The 19,113-nt window shown below is 37.4% G+C and overlaps 1 protein-coding gene across 1 annotated transcript; it reads left to right on the top strand.

Annotated features, from left to right (window-relative positions):
* The first annotated feature begins 787 nt into the window (after positions 1 to 787).
* On the top strand, positions 788 to 1,720 carry LOC102278834 (olfactory receptor 10D1B). The gene has a single exon (XM_005905944.2). The coding sequence runs from the start codon at positions 788 to 790 to the stop codon at positions 1,718 to 1,720; it is 933 nt and encodes a 310-aa protein (XP_005906006.2).
* Positions 1,721 to 19,113: the final 17,393 nt, after the last annotated feature.

Below are 19,113 nucleotides of genomic sequence, written 5' to 3' on the forward strand. Positions count from 1 at the left end.
AATAAAGGCAAAGAATTTCAGAGGATATTAAAGGTGCAAGTAGGAAATAATTGCATTTAAATTGGGAATGCAAGTTCTTCATATCTGAAAGAATATCATCATACAAATAATCAAACCCTTATCATGATGAGAACACAACACTTAATAAGGCAACTTAGCCGTTAATTTTTTCCTATACTGAAATAAAATCTAACTTTTACTAGTTCCACTTTTGTACACATCATTTGCTATGGATGAGCACACAGCCACATCTACATAGCAGCTCTTCAATTATTTGAAGATGAAAATCAGGTCTCAGCTTCTCTAAGTAAAAATTCCTAGGAGCTTTCACAGTAAAAATGTTAGAAGTTTGACTCTGCGATCAGACAGGAGTTTTAATCTCACATCAAGTTATTTTCTAGCTACATGATCAAGTTACTAAAAACTCCTGTGCTCGTATATCTTCTTTCACTTAATAAGGTTGTTTCTGAGACTTAAATTTAAAAATAAAAGAAATTAGCATAACACTTGCAAATAGTCAAAAGCTATTATTTTAATTAAAGCATTTTCATATGGAGTAATTTCACTTAAATGGAATAATTTCAATAAAGTCACTTTATATATTTATAATGTTCCTTTAAAAGTATTTAGTTTATTAATGTTGTTTTGTAAATTACACTTGCTAGAAGGACACATAATGAGATAATTAAATAATTGCTTATCCTTTATTAAATAGCTTCTTGGTTTGACATCAGTGCTGACACTTGGAGACCTGTATTCTATTTTGAAGTCCAACATTCTAACACAGATGAGGAACACCTCAGAGGTGACTGAGTTTATTCTGCTGGGTATCCCGCACACAGAGGACCTGGAGACCATGCTCTTTGTCCTGTTTCTGTCCTTCTACATCCTCACCCTTATGGGGAACCTGCTCATCCTACTGGCAATTGTCTCCTCCACTCGGCTGCACACTCCCATGTACTTCTTCCTGTGTAAACTGTCTGTGTGTGACATATTTTTTCCCTCTGTGAGTTCCCCCAAGATGCTCTTCTACCTAGCAGGGAACAGCCGAGCCATCTCCTACTCAGGTTGCGTGTCCCAGCTCTTCTTCTACCACTTCCTGGGTTGTACCGAGTGTTTCCTGTACACAGTAATGGCCTATGATTGCTTTGTTGCCGTATGTTACCCTCTGCGCTACACAATAATCATGAGTCACAGACTGTGTGCCATCCTGGCCATGGGCACCTCATTTTTTGGATGCATTCAGGCCATCTTTCTAACTACACTCACCTTCCAATTGCCCTACTGCGGCCCCAGTGGGGTGGGCTATTACTTCTGTGATATCCCAGTGATGCTGAAGCTGGCTTGTGCAGACACCTCGGCCCTAGAGATGGTGGGATTCATCAGTGTGGGTCTCATGCCCCTCAGCTGCTTCCTTCTCATCCTCACCTCCTACAGCTGCATCGTTTACTCAGTTCTTCAAATTCGATCAACTGAAGGCCAACAGCGTGCCTTCTCCACCTGCAGTGCCCACCTCACTGCCATCCTCCTCTCCTTTATGCCAGTGGTTCTCATCTACCTGCAGCCCACCCCTAACCCCTGGCTTAATGCAACTGTTCAGGTCCTGAATAACCTTGTCACCCCCATGCTTAACCCCTTGATATACAGCTTGAGAAATAAGGAAGTGAAATATTCTCTGAGGAAGGTGCTAGAGCAGGTGGTCCTCATTCATGAAAAGTGATAGAGGTCATACCATATTGTTTATGAGAGGACTTTGCACAGATATTATCTCTGCTCTCTTTTACAGATGAAGAAGCTAAGATTAGACGATATGAAGTGAATTGCTCCAGGTCACTAATAAATTATCCTACTCAGGAGGGATAATAGAATATTCTACTATTCCCAGTTAGCAATAAAAATGCCTAGGCCTTCTGTCCCTCCCTCTGTATCTTCCTGTACTCCTAATCCTCTCCTGTTCCCTTCTCCCTTACCCTAGCACTTCCTCATCTTGGCTGACATGATTATATGATTAACCTCTCAAAAGCCTGCATCAGATAAGTCCTCATTTGATGGTCTAGGGATTGTAGAAAAATGGGAAGGTTTCAACCATATGCCTTCTAGTGGTACTCTGTGACTTCTGAAATAAAAAAAAATTGTGTAAAGGAAAATGACTTCTGGGTGAGACCTCAGGACCTTTGTCTCCTAATGACTGAATCATAGGTATCAATGTGTTGTATCACCCACAAAGCCTGTCTATTGGTGTTTAACATGAAAACAAGCCTTGACTGTGATTTGAAGTTGTAGATGAAAGAGAATGTGAAGAAGGTAGCCAGGGGGAGTCTGTGAAGGGGTGACTAATTCTGTTGTTTTTCAGTATTAGAAATTTTAGTATGTCTTTATAATCCCAAGCACAACCACAATCCATGCAAAATCTAAGCTGCTATTGTTCCACGGTTTTGGGTACTTTGCTTACAAGAAAGCTGTGACTTTAGTCCTGCCCCTCTAACTTTCTTTTTTCCTTTGTCTAATGAGCTCAGCATAAAATACATGCTATTCTAGTCCAGGCAGAGATTTGAAGGAAAGTGAAGGGTGAGATAAGAAGAGAAGATGGTGATGGGAAGAGAAAGGAGTTATTGGAAGAGAAGAGAGTGATTGGTGATTGAAAGAGAAGCGGGTAATGTGAAGAGAAAGATGTGATGAGAAGATAAATGGATGCTGGGAAGAGAAGAGGTAGAGGCCAGTCGGCCCTCCCTTTATTTATTTTCAGGATCAGAGTTCAGTCAGGGATTCTCCCACACTTTAACCAGTCACAACATTGTGTTTAAAAGCTCATATCAGGGTGATGAGGTGATGCATGTTTTTAAAGGGAAGAACATTTCTCCCACTCATTTCTCTTAAACCCTGTGCCTTTTATTCTTTCTAACAGAAATGCTCCTTCCAGCATCTTTAGTAGAACAAATTAATTCTTATCACTGTTAGTTGCTCAATCATGTCTGACTCTTTGTGACCCCATGGACTGCACCCCACCAGGCTCCTCTGTCCATGGAAAACTCCAGACAAGAATACTGGAATGGGTAGCCATTCTCTTCTCCAGGGGATCTTCCCTACCCAGGGATCAAAACTGTGTCTCCTACACTGGAAGCAGATTCTTTACCGTCTGAGCCATCAGGGAAGCTCACTAAAGACCCGGTTAAAATATTTCCTGTGTGAAATTTTATACTAAGCAAGTCAGGCTCTCATTTCTTTGTGTTTTAAATTAGACTTAACAAAAATATCCCTCCATCATGCCAGGATAAGTTTTAGCAAAGCATTTTCCAACACTGAAAGTAAAGTAGGTTCAGGAAAGTTAAGGAGAAAACAAGAGTTAGGTGGGGGTTGACTATATAGAATCAACAGTTTGTTTGTTGAATAGAAGGAATTCTGAGTCCCAGATGAGTTTTGTTTGTTTGTTTGTTTGTTTTAGGAAACAGAACCTCAGTAACATATTTGTCAGCTATTCCTTTTACTTATTTATTTTTTGGCTGTGCTGGTCTTTGTTGCTCCATGGGGTTTTCTCTAGTTGCAGTGAGTGGGACTTACTCCCCAGTTGGGATGTGTGGGCCTCTCATGGTGATTTCTCTTATTGTGGGCTTAGTTGCTCCATGGTGTGTGGTTTCTTCCTGGATCAGGGATCAAACCCATGAATCCTGCATTGGCAGGTGGATTCTTTGCCACTGGATCACCAGGGAAGCCCCTGTCAGTTATTTCTAATCTATAAAGTATCTCAAGAGTCAGAAGGGCAGATACATCTTCTGGCTCTTGGGATGAAGCTGGAATGGAACAAGCCCTTGTTCCCTAAAGAGTTTTTATCAAAAAGAGAAAATACGGCAGAAGTCATGTTTTCTACTCATTCAGTAATAATTTTTGGACCCCACATTCCTACCTTGCTTTCCTAGATGAGGTGGCTTGCCTTCATTGCCAACTGGAATTCTTCCCTGAACTGGACTTCTCTCTTTGTTTCAGGACTTTAAGGAGATAGAGTCCTGATCCTTTTCTCCAGACTCCATTGTTTTCCATTAATTCTACTCTGTGCCTTGACCATGCTTAATTACATCTCTGGAGCCAAACTCTTCTAACTCTATTGCCACCTCTCATCTCAGACATCCATTTGGAAGCTATCAGCTATCACTGTTATTGATCATCTATCTGTTTGAAATGTCTTTGGTTGCTTAGTCCCAGGATTATCTAAAATACCTGCTCCAAACCAATAGATTACTCTTAGCCTTTCACTAAAGATTCCTACCTATTTGTAGCCCTTGTTCTGGTTAAAACAGAGGTATTTAGCACAGCTTGTTAAGTGAGGCATGCTAAACTCTAAAAGTACAATGTGAGACAGAATTATATCATGACTCAGAATCAGTTTTATAAAGAAAAGGAATAAAATAAGTTACATTGTATAGTTTCTGACTATGTGCCAAGAAATTCTCTTTAAAAATTTTATACAACATTATTAATTGGCTATATTAACATCTCAACATGTTGAATATCATTCACATTTTTCCAGATGTAGGAACTGAACTCCAGAATGGGTAAATAACATCCTTAAAATCATATTGAATCAGAGGAATTGTCATTGAAGGTGTTGTGTGTGCATGTGTGTTCTTAGTAGCTCAGTTATCTCTTACTCTTTATGACCCCGTTGATTGTATCACGCCAGAATCCTCTGTCCATGGGGATTCTCTAGGCAAGAATACAGGAGTAGGTAGCCATTTCCTTCTCCAGGGGATCTTCCCAACCCAGGGACCGAACCCAGGTCTCCAGCATTGCAGGTGGATTCTTTACCATCTGAGCCACCAGGGAAGGTAGGATATATCATACCCTAAATTCAAGATATTTTGTGGATTGTATATGAAACATTAGGGTATAAGTAAAATCATGATGAAGCAGAAAGAAGTACATAAATTTTGTCTATGATTTTTAATTTGTGTAGTTCTGTGAGATCAGCTACTTGAGAGTTTTCAAAGTGAGTAGACAATATAGATATTTAAAAAAATATTGAGTTACTTGTCATTTACATAAAGGACCTAGTATTGATGTGTGTGTATATATATATATACACATGCACATATATATACAACAAAATACATATACAATATTTCATGATTTGATAATTTTAAAAACAAGTAACATTTTCAAGTACTTACTGTCTACCAGCCAATATATTAAAACAGTTCCATTCAGTTCAGTTCAGTCGCTTAGTCCTGTCCGACTCTTTGTGATCCAATGGACTGCAGCATGCCAGGCTTCCCTGTTCATCACCAACACCCAGAGCTTGCTCAAACTTATGTCCATCTAGTCAGTGATTTAATCCAACCATCTCATCCTCTGTCATCCCCTACTCCTCATGTTTTCAATCTTTCCCAGCATCAGGGTCTTTTCTAATGAGTCAGCTCTTTGTATCAGGTGGCCAAAGTATTGGAGTTTCAGCTTCAACATCAGTCCTTCCAATGAACACTCAGGACTGATTTCCTTTAAGATGGACTGGTTGGATCTCCTTGCAGTCCAAGGGACTCTCAAGAGTCTTCTCCAACACCACAATTCAAAAGCATCAATTCTTTGGCACTCAGATTTCTTTAGAGTCCAACTCTCACATCCATATATGACTCCAGGAAAAACCATAGCTTTGACTATATGGGCCTTTGTCATCCATATATTAAATACTCCACTCTGCAAAGAGTCGGACACGACTGAGCAACTGATCTGATCTGATCTCTGATTTTATTAAATATACTAATTTTATTAATATTAAATATATTTAATATACTAAATATTCCACTCTAATTTTTTTTTTCATTTAATTCTTATAATTACTTTGTGCAGTGACAATTGTTACTATTCAACATTTAAATGGTTAGGGTATCAACATTTAAGGCAGTACTTTAAAAAAGAGCATAGCAGTGCTCAAATTTAGGAGGTGTAAAACTAATTATCATACACAGGTATGTCTAATAATGTTTGACAACATTCTATAGTGTTCCTTACAAAATAATGGATTTTAAATAAGCTGGATAGGAAAATTATCACCTTCCTTTTGTACTGTTTCTTTGAATATTAAAGGAGGTCAGGAAAGAACAAGATGGCAGAGGAGTAGGTGGATGTGGAGTACATCTCTCTTCACAGATACATCAGGAATACACCTTCAGACACAGAAGTGCATGCAAAACACCAGCTGAGAGAAGACAGGAGTACTTGACCAGTGGACAAAATATATAGAATCATGCAAAACTCGGTAGAATGAAGAAACTAGGGAGAAAAACAGGAGTGTTAGTAGGACTGGACCTGCCCTTGGTGGGTGGGGGAACTGAAACAGGGGTCCCATCACCATATTGGGGCAATTGTCTGAGTCAGAGGAGAAACATTTAAGGTTAAGAGAGAAACAGCTTAACTGTGGCAGCCTAAATGGAGTAAGAATCAGACAGCCCTTGATGCAGCCATACATACTCTGAACAGGGATGCAGGTCTCATGGAAGGTACATAAGCTGGGAGCTGGAATTTAGGGATTATGGAGCAATCCCAGGGTGAGCGAGCTGCTGTTGATTGCAGACAGATTGAGGGGATGTGAGGGAGGAGATTGTGGTGGGAGATGGCTGTAGAGGAGAGCCAGGCAGCCATGGAAGCAAGGGGATACTGCTGAGTCACATGTAGGGGGTGGAACCATCATGATAAACTCTCTCTGTCCCCATAGGTCAGCATCGCAGCTGAACAATAGAGAAGCTGGCCCATAAAACACCAGACACAATGAACCACAGAGTAGGATCCCAGCCAGGGGGGCCCCACTTTGTGTCTAATGTGCCGAACAACAGAGAAGGACCCCAGGCAAGGGAGCCCTTTAAGTGCCGGAATGGGCAGAGCTACAGAGGAAGACTGGTCAAAGAGGCTTCTGATCACCAGCTACAAGAGGCTCGAAAAAAAGACTCTGATAGGGCCGTAACTCCTGTGGTGGAGGCAGTCCATGTGCCTGCACATTTGGCACCGCCAGGGTTCCTGCAAGCAGCTGAACTATCTTCACACTCAACTGTCACTGGGGCAGTGGTGCCCCAGGCAAAAATAAATAAATAAATAAATAAACCTAGTGTCTATGTGCGCAGCTTTTCTTTGGTTGTGTCCAACTTTTTACAATCCTATAGACTGTGGCCTGCCAGGCTTCTCTGTCCGGGAGGTTCTCCAGGCAATAATACTAAAGCATATTGGTCAATACTGGTTGCCATACCCTTCTAGAGCACTATATTTTCTGCTGCCCTAGACACCAACTCCCCTGAATACCTGGTGATCCCAGAACCCCTGTGCCCCAAGCAGCTGCACCACCTCCACACCTGGCCTTCACAGGAGCAAACCCAAGTCTTATAGGGCAGCCTCAGGAGCAAACCCCAGTGGACAACCCATGTGCAGAGGTGGAAATAAAACAACAATTGAAACCCAGGGGCAGTGTGGCTAAGGAAGAAGACCAAAACCTTCCCACCAGCTGTGCAGGCTTCAGATTAAGTCCACACGATCATCTAGGCAGACTCTGTGTCTGAATATATAAAAGGTCATTGAGAGCTCCCACAAAAGAAAACACACTAGTTGTGATAGCTGTGAACATTAGAGGTAAGAACACATAGGAGTAGGACCAGATTAGTATTTGAGCTGCCCCAGAGCAGGTCCAGAGAAGGCAATGGCACCCCACTCCAGTACTCTTGCCTGGAAAATCCCATGAACAGGGGAGCCTGGTGGGCTGCAGTCCATGGGGTCGCTAAGAGTCAGACACGACTGAACAACTTCACTTTCACTTTTCACTTTCATGCATTGGAGAAGGAAATGGCAACCCACTCCAGTGTTCTTGCCTGGAGAATCCCAGGGATGGGCAAGCCTGGTGGGCTGCCGTCTAGGGGGTCACACAGAGTTGGACACGACTGAAGCACTTAGCAGCAGCAGCAAAGCAGGTCCAGAGGTCAGCACAGTGTTGGAGGGCATGCTAGGGAGGTAAAGTAAACTGTGATTCCCAGTGAGGGAAAGAACTCTGCCATTAGTGACTCAAGAAAAACATTTATTATTCTTATGTGTTGACTTGTTCTTTAGATTCTTTTGAATTTTTTCTTCTTCTTTTTTTTTTTTCTTTTTATCCCCCTCTGTTGCAGTTATCGACTTTATTGGTATTATGACACTATGAAATGCGATTAAGCTTTTGAGCTTTTTTTTCTTTTTCTCTTCTCACATCTTTTTTATTATTATTATTATAAACCTCTGCCTCTACCGTGGTCTTTTGCAGTTCTGTGGACTTTTTCTTTTTTTTTTTTCTTTCATTTCTCTTTCTTAATTTTAATTTTTAACTTTATAAATTTATTATTTCTTCTATATTTATTCCTGTGTTTGCTTTTCCTACTGTACTATTCCCCTTGCAGTTAATCTTTAAAGTATAAAAATCTTCTTTTCTATTTCTTTAACTTTGCATATCTACTCTTTCTTTTTTTTCTTTCTTTCCTTTCCTCTCAACATATATGTTACTTTTATTTTCATTGCTGTATTCCCCAACTGGAATCTTGCTTTACTTTTGTTTTCTAGTTTGTGCTTTAGTTAGTTTTGTTTTGGTATATATGATTTTTGGTTTCCTTTGTTCACTGGGTCAATCTATTGCACTTTATTTTTATTGGGCTGTCTCAATTTTGTTTACAGGTGTATATGCATATGTGTATATTCAGTCACAGTTTCTATTGTTGTTATAAATCTCTGCCTCTACATTGGGGATTTGCAGTTCTGCGGAGTTTTCCTTTTTTTTTTTTTTTTTTTTTCTATTTTGCCTCTACTTACCCTTTTTTTCCCCCCCTCTTTTTTAAAACTTTAATTTTTAACTTTTTTAAACCTATCATATTTTTTCTACATTTATTCCTTTGTTTGCCTTTCTGCTATTTTCCCCTTGCAGTTAAACTTTAATGTATATAAATCTTATTCATCTGTCTTTAACTTTGCATATCTATTCTTTCTTTGTTTTCTTTCTTTCCTTTTCTCCCAACATATTTGTTAGTTTTGTTCTCATTGCTTTATTCCACACTTGGCACATTGCTTTAGTTTTGTTTTCCAGTATGTGCTTTAGCTAGCTTTGTTCTTAACTGGTAAATATAATTTTTTATTTCTTTTGTTCACCAGGTCAGTCTATGGTACTTTTTTTGGGGGGGACTGATTTGACTTTGCTCATTAGTATATATGTATATGAGTATATTCCATTATTTCAATTATTACTTGCCTAATTTTGTATTTGCCATTTGTCTGGAGTTCATCTTTGGTGTATCATTTTTGGGTATTTGTTTTATCTCACTTAATACCATAACAAACCATTTGTGGAATCTTCGTTCCTGGCCAGAGATTAAGTCCTGAGCCTTTGGAATGGAAGCACTGACTCTAAGACCCTAGACTACCAGAGAACTAACACTGGGGAGAATCAAATAGTGAGAACTCACACTAAGGAAACCACTTGAGTAAAAGACCTGGCATCACCCAACCACCAGTAGCACGCTGTGCAAGACTCCTCATCTAAACAACAGACAAAACAAAAGTACAAACCCAGTCATCAGAAGACAAATTTACTACCTCACTCAGCCTTTTCCACCAGAAGAAAAACAAACACACAGAAAACCTCATCACAAATCTCACCCTATATGAAACTTACACAAACCACTGGACCAACTTTAGAAAGGCAGAAAACAAAAGGAAGAAAGTATTCAACCTTGAAGCCTGGGAAAAGGAGACCTCAAACAATAAGTTAAAAAAATAATGAAAAGTCAGAGAAATACTACACAAATGAAGGAACAAACTAGAAATACAGAATTCCAAATAAATGAAGAGGAAATATGCAAACCACCTGAAAAAAAAAAATCAGAATAATGATAGTAAAGATGATCAAAAACCTAGAAAACAGAATGGAGAAAATGCAAGATTGAATTAACAAAGGCCTAGAAGAATTAAAGAATAAACATATGCATACAAACAACACAATTGTTGAAATTAAAAGACACTATAGAAGGAATCAATAGCAGAATATCTGAAGCAGAAGAACGAATCAATGAGCTGGAAGATAAAAGGTGGAAATAACTTCTTAAGAGGAGAATAAAGTGAAAAGAATGAAAAGATCTGAGGATAGTCTCAGAGACCTCTGGAATAATATCAAACACAATAATATTCGAATTATAGGGGTCCCAGAAGAAGAAGAGAAAAAGAAAGGACATGATAATATTTTTGAAGAGATTATAGTTGAAAATTTCCCCAACGCGGAAAAGGAAATAGTCAATCAAGACCAAGAGGCACAAGAGTCCCATATAGGATAAACTCAAGGACAAACACACTACACACATATTAATCAAACTAACAGAGGCTAAACACAAAGAAAGAATATTTTAAAAAGCAAGAGAAAAGCAACAAGTAACGTACAAGGAAACCCCATATGCTTAACACCTGATCTTTCAACAGAATGCTGCAGGCCAGAAGGCAATGGCAGGATATATTTAAAGTAATGAAAGGGAAAAATCCAGAACCAAAATTGATGGAGAAATCAAAAGCTTTTCAGACAAGCAAAAGTTAAGAGAATTCCGTACCACCAAACCAGCTTTACAACACACAATAAAGGGAATTATATAGTCAAGAAACACAGGAGAAGAAAAAAGGTCTATAAAATCAACCCCACGCAATTAAGAAAATGGCAATAAGAACATATATATCAATAATTACTTTAAATATAAATAGATTAAATGCTCCAACTAAAAGACACAGACTAGCTGAATGGATACAAAAACAAAACCCATATATATGCTGTCTACAAGAAACCCAAATTCGACCTAAAGACACATTTAGACTGAGAGTGAGAGGATGGAAAAACATATTCCATGCAAATGGAAGGCAAAAGAAAGCTGGAGTAGCAATTCTCATATCAAACAAAATAAACTTCAAAATAAAGATGATTACAAGAGATAAGGAAAGACACTATGTAATGATCAAGGGATCAATCCAAGAGGAAGACGTAGCAATTGTAAATATCTATGCACCCAACATAGAAGGTATGTATTAAGGTATGTATTACCTTAATACATATTAAGGTAATTATGTATTATGTATTAATACATACATAATATGTACATACATAATTATGTAATTATGTATTACCTTAATACATAAGAAAAACAATAACAGACATAAAAGTAGAAGCTGACAGTAACACAATAATAGCAGGAGACTTTAACATCCCACTCACATCAATGGACAGATCATAAAAACTGAAAATTAATAAGAAAATGCAAGTCTTAAATGATACATTAGATGAGATGGATCTCATTGAAATCTTCAGGACATTTCATCCAAATGCAGAAGAATACACCTTCTTCTAAAGTGCACATAGAACATTCTCCAGGATAGACCACATCTTAGGTCACAAATCAAGCCTCAGTAAATTTAAGAAAATTGAAATCATATCAAGTATCTTCTCTGAACACAACACCATGAGACTAGATATCAATAACAAGAAAAAAAAACTGTAAAAAACACAAACACATGGAGATTAAAGAACACATTTCTAAGTAACCAATAGGTTACTGAATAAATAAAAATGGAAATCAAAAAATTTCTAGAAAAAAATGACAATCAAAACACAACTCAAAACTCGTCAGTTCAGTTCAGTTCAGTTGCTCAGTCATGTCTGACTCTTTGTGACCCCATGGACTGTAGCACGCCAGGCTTCCATGCCCATCACAAACTCCTGGAACTTATTCAAACTCATGTTCATAGAGTCGGTGATCCATAAACCATCTCATCCTGTCTTCCCCTTCTCCTCCCACCTTCAATCTTTCCCAGCATCAGGGTCTTTTCCAATGAGTCATTTCATCACATCAGGTGGCCAAAGTATTGGAGTTTCAGCTTCACCATCATTCCATCTAATGAATATTCAGGACTGATTTCCTTTAGGATGGATTCATTTGATCTCCTTTTAATGCAAGGGATTCTCAAGACTCTTCTCCAACACCACTGTTGAAAAGTATCAACTCTTCAGTGCTCAGCCTTCTTTATAGTCGAACTCTCAAAAATTTTGGGATGCAACAAAAGCAGTTCTAAAAGGGAAGTTTATAGGAATTCAATCCTACCTCAAGAAACAAGAAAAACATCGACTAGAAAACCAAACTTTACATCTAAAACAACTTGAAAAAGAACAACAACAACAACCAAAACACACACACACACACACACACACACACACACAATTAGTAGAAGGAAAGAAATCATAAAGATCAGAGGAGAAATAAATGAGTAAGAAATGAAAGAAAGAATATTAAAGATCAATAAAACTGAAAGCTGATTCTTTGAGAAGTTAAACAAAATTGACAAATCTTTAACCAGACTCATCAAGAAAAAAAGAGAATCAAATCTACAAAATTTGAAATGAAAAAGGAGAGGTTACAAGAGACAATGCAGGAATACAAAGGATTATAAGAGACTATTATGAACAACTATATGACCAAAAAAATAGATAGCCTGGAAGAAATGAACTGATTCTTAGAAAAGTTCAATCTTCAGAAACTGAACCAGGAAGAAATAGAAATTAGCAACCTAATTACAAGCACTGAAATTGAAGCTGTGATCAAAATTCTCCCAAAAAACAAAAGCCCAGGACCAGATGGTTTCAAAGGAGAATTCTAGCAAACATTTAGAGAAGAGCTAATGCCTATCCTTCTAAAACTCTGCTATGAAGCAACAAGATCAGGAATAAGACAAGGGTGCCCAATTTCACCCCTCTTATTCAACATAGTTCTGGAAGTCCTAGCTACAGCAATCAGAGAAGAAAAAGAAATAAAAGGAATTCAGATTGGAAACGAAGTAAAGCTCTCACTGTTTGCAGATGACATGATACTGCATATAGAAAACCCTAAATATAGTTTCAGAAAATTACTTGAGCTAGTCAATGAATTTAGCAAAGTTGCAGGATACAAAACCAATACACAGAAATTGCTTGCATTTCTACATACTAACAATGAAAAATCAGAAAGAGAAATTAAGGAATCAATCCCATTCACCATTGCAACAAAAAGAATAAAATATCTAGGAATAAACTTACTTAAGGAAACAAAAGAGCTGTACACAGAAAATTTAAAAAAAACAGTAATGAAAGAATTCAAAGATGACATAAACAGATGGAGAGATTATCCATGTTCTTAGGGAGGAAGAATCAATATTGTGAAAATGACTATACTACCAAATGCAATCTACAGATTCAATGCAATCCCTATCAAATTACCAATGACATTTTTCACAGAATTAGAAAAAAAATTTCACAATTCATATTGAAACACAAAAGACCTGAACAGCCAAAGCAATCTGGAGAAAGAATAGAGCTGGAGGAATCAACCTCCCTGACTTCAGATTATATTACAAAGCTACAGTCATCAAGACAGGATGGTACTGGCACAAAAACAGAAATATAGACCAATATAACAAGATAGAAAATCAAGAAAAAAAAATATGCACCTATGGGTACCTTATTTTTGACAAAGCAGGCAAGACTCTACAATGGGGCAAACACAGCCTCTTCAATAAATGGTGCTGTGAAAACTGGACAGCTATGTGTAAAGAATGAAATTAGAACACATCATACACAAAGTTAAACTCAAAATGGATTACAGACCTAAATGTAAGACTATAAAGTATAAAACTCTTACAGGAAAACATAAGCAGAACACTTGATGACATCAGTCAAAGCTAGGTCCTCTCTGATCCACCTCCTAGAGTAATGGAAATAAAAACAAAAGTAAGCAAGTGGGACCTGATTAAACTTAAAAGCTTTTGCACAGCAAAGAAAACTATAAGCAAGGTGAAAAGACACCCCTTAGAGTGGGAGAAAATAAAAACAAATGAACCTACTGATGAAGGATTAATTTCCAAAATACTCAATATAGAAAAACAAACAACCCAATCAAAAAGTGGGATAAAGACCTAAACAGACATTTCTCAGAAGACATACAGATGGATAACAAACACATGAAAAGATGCTAAGCATTGTTAGTTATTAGAGAAATTCAAATCAAAACTACAATGAGATACCACTTCACACTGGTCAGAATGACCATCATCAAAAAGTCTACAAACAATAAATGCTGGAGAGGATGTAGAGAAAAGGGAATGCTCTTGCACTGTTGGTGGGAATGTACACTGATAACAGCTACTGTGGAAGACGGTATGGATATTCCTTAAAAAACTAGGAATGACCCAGCACTCCCACTGCTAGGCATATACCCTGAGGAAACCAAAATTGAAAAATACACATGTATTCCACTGTTCACTGCAGCACTATTTACAATAGCTAGAACATGGAAGCAACCCAGATGTCCACCAACAGATGAGTGGATAAAGAAGTTGTGGTACATATACACAGTGGAATGTTACTCAGCCATAAAAAGGAATGTCTTTGAGTCAGTTCTAATGAGGTGGATGAATCTAGAACCTATTATACAGAGTGAAGTAAGTCAGAAAGAGAAAGATAAATATCATATTCTAACACGTATACATTGAATCTAGAAGAATAGCACTGAAGAATTTGTTTACATGGCAGCAATGGAGAAACAGACATAGAGAATAGACTTATTGACATGGGCAGAGGGCACGAGAGGGTAAGCTATATGGAAAGAGCAATACGGAAACTTATATTACCATATGTAAAATAGATAGCCAACGGAAATTCGTTCTATGACTCAGGAAACTCAAACAGGAGCTCTGGAAGGGATGGAAAAGAGGTTCAAAAGGGAAGGGATTTATGTACACCTATGGCTAATTCATGTGGAGGTTTGACAGAAAACAACAAAGTTCTGTAAAGCAATTATCCTTCAATTAAAAAAAAAAAAGATGTATAACCAAAAAAAAAAAAAAGAGCAGGTCATATGTTTATTATTAAAGACAAAGGTCATATTTAGAAGACATGAATAGTAAAATAAAATACAAAAAAATGTAATAATTAAAAACTGCATCAATGACATTATATGGAACTTTAGTGACCATAATCTCAGTGATGTTACACAGAATAAAAGGAAAAAGATGTATCTGTTTATGAATGAATAACTGCTACAGAACTTGCGACACTTGCTCAACCTCTTTAAACTACTAGAAAGGTGAAAACCACACTTTTGATATACTAATAGGAATCACAAGTTTATGACGAATGCAAGAAAAAAAAAATAACCAACTAGATGAACAAATTAGCCTTATGATCACCCTGGTTTTTTCCTTTTTTGGAATTTTTGGACGTGGGCACAGGAAAGGTGATTAAAAAACTTGCATAGAAGTCTTGCTAAACTAATGATACAGAATTCAGATTTCAGAGATATTAGAATGGCTAGGGTTTGTGGGGTGGAACATAAAGAGGAAGGAGGTATTCAGAAGAAGTGCTCCAGAAATCAGCACAGGGTCCTCTTGAATAAATAACTAACTACTAATTTGTGAAATTCCCCAAGATATGGCAAAGTAAAATGCTGGAGCAATCATAACTGGTAAGAAGCTATAAGCAAAAATATTTCAAGTACTCAAAGCTGAAATTATTCAAGTTCTGACCTTTCCAATAGGGATGATATGGGACGTTTGATAGAGATGCAAGAGTGGTCACATTCAAAATTGGGGCTGAATTAGCGCCCAAGGAAAAATACTCCAGACACATAATAAAGAAGTCTGAAACCGAGGCTTTGATTAATCAAGATGATCCAAAAGTCACATAGCTTCCTGTCAGAACAAGCTCCAACCCCTTAAAGAAGCGTACCAAAATGTGGCACTCCCATGAGGGCCCTAGAGCTAAGAACTGTTACAAAATAGTTCCACCATCCAGAGTAGAAAACCTTTGTGTTTCAAAGAGCATTGAGTAGGGTATGAAGATTTTGTCTCAGTAGTGGAGCAAAACTATCAGTTGATTAAAGGCTGATCAGGTCAAATAAAACTTAATAGCAAGCCTTGAAAGAAGCAAGCTTTCCCAAATAACTGGATCACAGAATCAAAAATATCCAGATACATAAAGAAGTTGAAACATAAGACCCATAATTAAGGTAAAATAAGTTAATATACAAAGACCCAGAAGAGTGACAAGTGCTGGAATTAGTAGACAAGGACATAATTAATGTCCTTTAATTACATATCATATGTTCAAAAGATAAAAGAACTCATAAGCATCATGAGAAATATGGATGATGAAAAAAATTGCCCAAGTTCTAAAGACACACTGTCTCCATGGACGTTTGGATCTCATGCCAGGAAGGAGTGCCCTTCCTCGAGTCTCTGTAACATCCTAGATGGAATATTCCTCCTTATATCTACTATTCCTATATTCTTTAGAATTGTCTTATGTTCTCATGAACTAAATTCCTGTTACTCTAATCCTCAATTTAAAATGTTTATATTAAAATTTCTCTATTCACATCATTGTGTGGTTTCTATGTCTTGACCAATACATTTTCTACCTAATGTCAAGAACAAAGCAAAGATGTTTGTTTTGACCGTTTTTATTCAGTATTGAGTTAAGGACTCCACCCAGAGCAAAAAGGAAAAGAAATAAAAGCATCCATCTTGAAAGGAGGAAATAATGTTCAGTATTTGCTGACTATAGGAGCATTTTTGTGATAAATCCTAGGGAATCTACCAAGAAACTACTAAAAATAAAAAGCAAATTTAACAAAGTTTCAGTTCTGTGTATGTAACAACCATCCCACAAAGTACAGATGTGTATGGCAGTGGGTGGAGATATTGGCCAATAATAGTTTACTGTTTCTAAATTTTATGTGAAATAATACATTAGTAACTATAAGAAGATTGTGAAATTTAAAGATGTACCTACCATTATTAAAGACAAAAATTTGCTCACACCCCTTTGTAGTCAATCCCCAAACAGTCCATCCCAGGTAAGAATTAATCTTTTTTCTCACTATATATTTGTTTTGCTTTTTCAATAGTTTTATATGAATGGGATCTCTAATGTAAACTCTTTGGTGTCTAGACTTTTTCACTTAAGATAATGCTTTTGATATTCATCCCTGTTCTGATGTGTATTTGAATTTATGTCTTTTTTATTGTTGAAATATGCTATCTCATGGAAATAACGCAATTTATTTACTCACTTATTGATGAATATTTCACTTGTTTCCAGTTTTCTATTGTTCTAAATGAAACTGTTATGCATGTGCATGTACATCTTTGTTGAGACATGTTTTCATTTTTGAGGGTAAATATATTGTTGTATCTCATGAAAATGTGCATTCAACTTTAGAAGAAGAAGATCAACACTATTTCAGTAAGAAAACTCAGGAAAAAGTCCTTGTTTCTTAAAATTACCACCATGATGACTTTTAGTGAGAAATTTAAAGTAACTTTTGTTACCATTTACATCATCCTACAAGAACTCCTTGAATTAAGAAATCTCTTAGAAAAGAATTTTCAGTTAATGAATCTCAAAGGTCCTCATTCACTAGTCATGTAGAGATCAGACTCCCTGCCCTCATTATAATATCTGATTATTTTACCTCCCCACCCTCAACTGAGGATTTCATAATGTGACAAAGTCGATTGATCACCTTGGGAACTGAATGAAGCAATTTAGAAATTTTGTTAAAACGATGAGGTGCTGAATTCTGTCTTGTGGTATTCCAAGGCAAAACTGAGCAGCAGTGCAACACATACGTTTAATGACTACACACACAGATGCCATTTAGACTGATTTCTCCAGCACCTCCCAAATGAAACTGATTCCTCCTAAGTCACTGCATGAAAAGGAAAGGCAAAATCTTGTAGCATCAACCTTTCTCATGGTGTTAGTAATAAATATGCCTTACACAAGTTTCAAATTGCTGTTATTGATGCTGACAAGATGCAACAGTGAAAAAGGATTGCTTGATGCCAGGGCTTCAAATGGCTGCATGTTCTGGATATGTAATCCACTGGCAAAAAGAAAAAAAACAAACAAACAAACAGTGAAATCTGCAAATCACATTCTGTCGGGCAGTCCCTGTGCTCAGAGCAGACTTTACCCTGTGCATAATGAAAGGTGAAATTCCTAAACAAGTTCACCCAAGCAACATGGAAGGGTAAACTATTTGAGCCTCACAACGAATTTCAAGAGAGAATGTAGAGGGCTAAATTTATCAAATCAGGAACAATAAATTTATCTTAATTAACCAGATGCAGGCTCATTCTTTCCATTTGTATATGTGGTGCGGACATAGCTCAGATCATTCTTTTTTTTTTTCCCTTAAATTTTATTTTCTTTTTAAACTTTACAATATTGTGTTAGTTTTGCCAAATATCGAAATGAATCTGCCACAGGTATACATGTGTTCCCCATCCTGAACCCTCCTCCCTCCTTCCTTCCCATACCATTCCTCTGGGTCGTCCCAGTGCACCAGCCCCAAGCATCCAGTATCGTGCATCGAACCTGGACTGGCGACTCGTTTCGTACATGATATTATACATGCTTCAATGCCAGTCTCCCAAATCTTCCCACCCTCTTCCTCTCCCACAGAGTCCATAAGACTGTTCTATATATCAGTGTCTCTTTTGCTGTCTCTTACACAGGGTTATTGTTAGCATCTTTCTAAATTCCATATATATGCGTTAGTATACTGTATTGGTGTTTTTCTTTATGGCTTACTTCACTCTGTATAATAGGCTCCAGTTTCATCCACTGCATTAGAACTAATTCAAATGTATTCTTTTAATGGCTGAGTAATACTCCATTGTGTATATGTACCACTGCTTTCTTATCCATTCATCTGCTGATGGACATCTAGGTTGCTTCCATGTCCTGGCTATTATAAACAGTGCTGTGATGAACATCAGGGGTACACATGTCTCTTTCAATTCTGGTTTCCTCAGTGTGTATGCCCAGCAGTTCGATTTCTGGATCATAAGGTAATTTTATTTCCAGTTTTTAAAGGCATCTCCACACTGTTCTCCATAGTGGCTGGACTAGTTTGCATTCCCACCAACAGTGTAAGAGGGTTCCCTTTTCTCCACACCCTCTCCAGCATTTATTGCTTGTAGACTTTTGGATCACAGCCATTCTGACTGGCGTGAAATGGTAGCTCATAGTGGTTTTGATTTGCATTTCTCTGATAATGA

This window comes from Bos mutus, chromosome 29, assembly GCF_027580195.1.
Source record: "Bos mutus isolate GX-2022 chromosome 29, NWIPB_WYAK_1.1, whole genome shotgun sequence".
NCBI classification, from domain to species: Eukaryota; Metazoa; Chordata; class Mammalia; order Artiodactyla; family Bovidae; genus Bos; species Bos mutus.

Bases quoted from the DNA above. Each gene is read 5' to 3' on its own strand.
- LOC102278834 (XM_005905944.2), top strand. From the start codon at position 788: ATGAGGAACACCTCAGAGGTGACTGAGTTTATTCTGCTGGGTATCCCG.